This window comes from Colobus angolensis, unplaced genomic scaffold, assembly GCF_000951035.1.
Source record: "Colobus angolensis palliatus isolate OR3802 unplaced genomic scaffold, Cang.pa_1.0 Scaffold45, whole genome shotgun sequence".
In the NCBI taxonomy this organism is placed as follows: Eukaryota; Metazoa; Chordata; class Mammalia; order Primates; family Cercopithecidae; genus Colobus; species Colobus angolensis.
Genome location: NW_012117932.1, coordinates 5101397 through 5105798, shown reverse-complemented (window position 1 = coordinate 5105798; position 4402 = coordinate 5101397). Strand labels below are relative to the sequence as shown.

General features: G+C 40.4%; 1 protein-coding gene across 1 annotated transcript in view; it reads left to right on the top strand.

The window, feature by feature from the left end:
• Window positions 1–572, top strand: part of DLGAP1 (discs, large (Drosophila) homolog-associated protein 1) — a 691004-nt gene extending 690432 nt beyond the window's left edge. Inside the window, exon 16 of the mRNA XM_011957822.1 lies at window positions 4–572. Coding sequence (XP_011813212.1) covers window positions 4–135 — 132 coding nt within the window. The 3' untranslated portion in view covers window positions 136–572. The remainder of the gene's footprint in view (window positions 1–3) is intronic.
• The last annotated feature ends 3830 nt before the right edge of the window (window positions 573–4402 follow it).

Sequence of the window (4402 nt, the reverse complement as noted above, 5' to 3'; positions counted from 1 at the left end):
GAGAGCTCGCAGCGCCAGGAGGCCCGCAAGCGCCTGATGGCCGCCAAGCGCGCCGCGTCCGTCCGCCAGAACTCGGCCACCGAGAGCGCCGAGAGCATCGAGATCTACATCCCCGAGGCGCAGACCCGGCTCTGAGCGCCCTGCAGCCCGGCCGCCGCCGCCAAGTATCTGTCCCCCCTCCCCCTGCCACCCCTCTGCCGGCTCCCTCTTCCCCTCCGAGCCCGTCTGTTTCCGAGCTCAGTGACTTCCACTGTCGTGGTGTAGTTGTCCATCTCGCAGGAGCCGCCCCCCAGTCCCCCCGAAGCCCCCCACTTCCCGAACCCGTTTGCCCATCTTCTTCTTCACCGAGCTTCGCCCCCTGTCCTGATGCCGTCACCCTGCCTCGTACTGAGATCCAACCCTTTATTTTCTGGGCAAAGCCAAACTCACCTGTGTAGAAGTGACGCCTTTAGGTCACCCGCCATCCTCAGTTCTCTCGAGCTAGTCTGTTCAGCAATATAAAACCATAGGGTATTTCAGAAATCCAGTATCACAGGGTGATCCCTTGGGACTTAGCGTCTTCCACATGAAAGAAACTAGGCCTCCGATTCCCTTTATTTCCCCTAAATGCTTATTCTTTTTAAAAGGCAGATGGAGCACTTTATTCACAACCTCAGAAATCACACCATCTCACTGGAATCCATGAGGGACACAGAGACAGGGGACCAAGCCTGGCCTGGGCGGGGGGGGGGACCTGGATGTGTAGCAAGGATGGGAGAAGCGAAATCTGCAGGTGCTGGGGGCACCTGCACACTCACAGCTGCACAAACTGCCTCACTGTTACTTCATCAATCACAGCTTCAAATGTTTCAATCAGCAGAAGATTGTAAATTCGATCTTTCAGGGAAATTAATCTATTCTGAAAGGCAATAACATGAAGCAAGGCAAAGGAGGCACTGATGGTTTAGGATACTACTTAAGGGATTTTTTTTGTCCTATTATTAAGAAAATCTAGACCTGAAATGTTTTCTCAACTCTTACTGTACTGTGTATATTTATACTGTTGTCGTGGCGGCTGTTTTTAAAGGGCAAGTGTCGGTTCTATTAATTTGTTAGTGTCCATCCAGGTGGGCCTACCTGATTCCACATATATAAGTACATATCTGCTTGTAAAGCGCTGTAAATGGCAGCAAGGCTGTTTTCAGAGAAGAGTTTGGGTTTTCCTGCCATCCCTTTGAATGCTACACATCCGTCTATTTTAACCCAAGTAGTTCATATTTCAGATATATTTTCTCCTTTCGTCTCCTCTCACTACTAGAGTCCAGTAGTGCCTAGCATAGGGTTCTGGCCTATGGCAAATGGCTAACGTAAATTTTGACCCCAATAGACATGCTGCCTCATTCAAAAGAGCTAGCACTGTCATCCTGAGGTTCCAGGTAGTGAGAGAAGAAATTCGGCCTGCCAGGGTCAACAGCCATGAAGAGGTGGGGGGAATCATGATTCATAAACACTGAAAGAAATCAAGGCTTTTGGCAGAGAGTGTTGATTTAGATTTTTAGTCATGATTGACGGGCAGTATGCATCGGTGTCTAGCTGAAGTTGTCTTTAAATGCCCTTACTCGTCGCAGTTTAAACACTTAGGATGTGGCAATCTTAAGTATCCCTGGCATTTTATGTCCAGCTCACATCCTAAAGCATTAGAAATTAAAAACGAAAGACTTTTAAACACATACATCAAATATGCTTGCACCAGAGAAGCTTTTTAAAATACACTTTCATAGCCAGGTGCTAATTTAATTTTACTTATGAAATTAAGAGAGGTGATGGGTTCTAGCAACAAATATTTTCACGGACATACTCTAAAACCACTAGAGAATTCGCTACCTCTCAGAGCCATCGATGCTTTGAGCTACCTTTATAAACAGGGCACAAATGTTCACTGCTGTGGTTTACAAGAAAAGGGCTACTCACTTATTTTGAAACCAACCAACCAACTTTGAACTAGGGTGAACAAAGCACTTTGAGTGCTTTGTCAAATGGGAGCATACAGAGATTTTGAGCTTCAAGTATTTGCTAGTTTTAAAAAGAATACACCTTTTCTTTACCTTGTAGCAGCAATTAAAAGTCACACAAAGCTTGCATCGAGTAGGGCCAACTGCCACTTGGGTAGCCTATGGTCACATTCAATATTGAGAATGACTTGGAACTCACCGATTAATATGAAAGCAGCAGCGTTCATCCCAAGACCCATGCTCACAATTACAGCTCCGTGCCCTGAGGTAGAGTTAAGATTTGGATTAAGAAATAGATTTCCAATACGATTCAAGATCATACTACAATATTTTCTTTGGAAACTAATTTAACCCATGATATTTTAAAGAGAGACAAGAGAAGGCCTATTTATCCTGTCTAAGTGAACCGTATTTGTATATTCATAAGCTATTTTTGGTAAGAATTTTAAATCTTTTAGCTCAAGGCCTACAGGGCATCATGACCTTTGCCTTCCTTGAAAATACAATTTAAATTGTACAAACACTTTATAAAAAACTAATTATTGATGTTAGACATGACCCCACACAATGCTGCTTGACCCCTGAAACTGACATTCATGAGCATAAGCTTTGTTACATCGTTCTTTTTGATGTAATTTGTAGAAATGTTTTTTAGTTCATAATGGAAAATGTATGTACCCTGAAAAATTACTTATTTTGTTTAACTTTGGTATAAAGGTGTTGGGCATTTTCTTGGGGAGGGGGGGATTACAAAAGAAGTTTGTCTCCCACATCAAAAAACGTTCAAAGAAATTAAGTATTTATTATATTTTTTGCAGATGTTTCCATACAATTCACATAACCTTTTTGTAAAGAGAGATGAAGAAATGGATTAAAGATTTTTAATATTTGAAATGGTAAATAGAACTAATTTATTTGTAATATATTTCTGTTATTTATAGATGTTTCCTTAATGTTTTACTGTGCATTACCACTTTCATTTAAGCCTTATCCTTGTGAATTTACCATTTCTTTTTTAAAACATGTCTAGATGCATATTTTAAATAACTGGAATGTAAATCACTAGCATATCTGAATTCCCAAATGTAATTTTTAAAAATTATTTTGGTTTGGAAAAAAAAGATTCATTTGAAAGCCTTCAGATGGAGGGGTGGGGAACATTTTTATGGCTTTATGAATTGGAATTTCATAGGCTTATTTACCTAGATTGTGTGTGAACAAAAAAAATTGTAAATAGATGAATGTTTCCCATAATGTAAAAAGAAGAAATTAATAAAATAATTAATGCACTGCTTTCAGGTTGGTGTGTTTTTTCTAAAGTCCCACTTCTTCCAAAGTATAACTCATTGTCTTTTGAGGGGACTACTTCTGCAGTTAAGAAGCATATCATTCTAACGTACACTGTACAGCACATGTGCTATTCATTCATTGTTGATGAGGCAGGGAGAACTTACATCCTGTTTAAAGGGGTTTCAATACCGAAGAACTAAAAAGTCCTTTTTTTTTTTTTTTGAGACGGAGTCTCGCTGTGTCACCCAGGCTGGAGTGCAATGGCGTGATCTCGGCTCACTGCAACCTCTGCCTCCCAGGTTCAAGCGATTCTCCTGCCTCAGCCCCCCCAAGTAGCTGGGATTACAGGCACATCCACCATGTCCAGCTAATTTTTTGTATTATTGTTATTTTAGTAGAGATGGGGTTTCACCATGTTAGCCAGGATAGTCTCAAACTCCCGACCTTGTGATCCTCCCATCTCAGCCTCCCAAAATGCTGGTATTTACAGGTGTGAGCCACAGCACCCGGCCAGTTTTGGAGTTTTAACCACTTCTTGTTAACAAGGAGAAATACAGACTGAAAGAAATTTATGTAGACAGGGATCAACCAAGAGAAAATATAAAGTATGGAAAAGTTGGTAGTCTCCATCCCTCTTTTCTTTTTGTAATCTCTCTTTAGGGCTATTCCCACACCCTCCCACTGCCTGCCTAATACACACACATTTATAATTCGTTCTCCCCTCTCTCAGAAAAAATAAACTCACCCTTCCTCCAATTTTTCAGAAATTTATTCTGGTTTATGAGATCATTATTATTAGTAAATGTATTAATAAGTGAATTCAGTCCAAAAAATATTCTATCAAGCTTCAGCTATGGGCCAGGTACAGAACTCCTGCTAATTTGCAAACTTGCTAATGTGTCACAGATCTCAATTAACATGATTCTCTGTGCTTTAAATATAAGAAAGCTTATATAAAGCCGTATTGCTCAAACATGTACATGAGGAAGTCAATGTGTACACGATACAGGGAAAACACAACACACCTTGTTAAAAGAAATATATGATGAGCAACTATATTATGAAGAAGAATGTAAACATTGTACAATTTTTTTTTTTTTTTTTTTTTTTTTTTTTTTTTG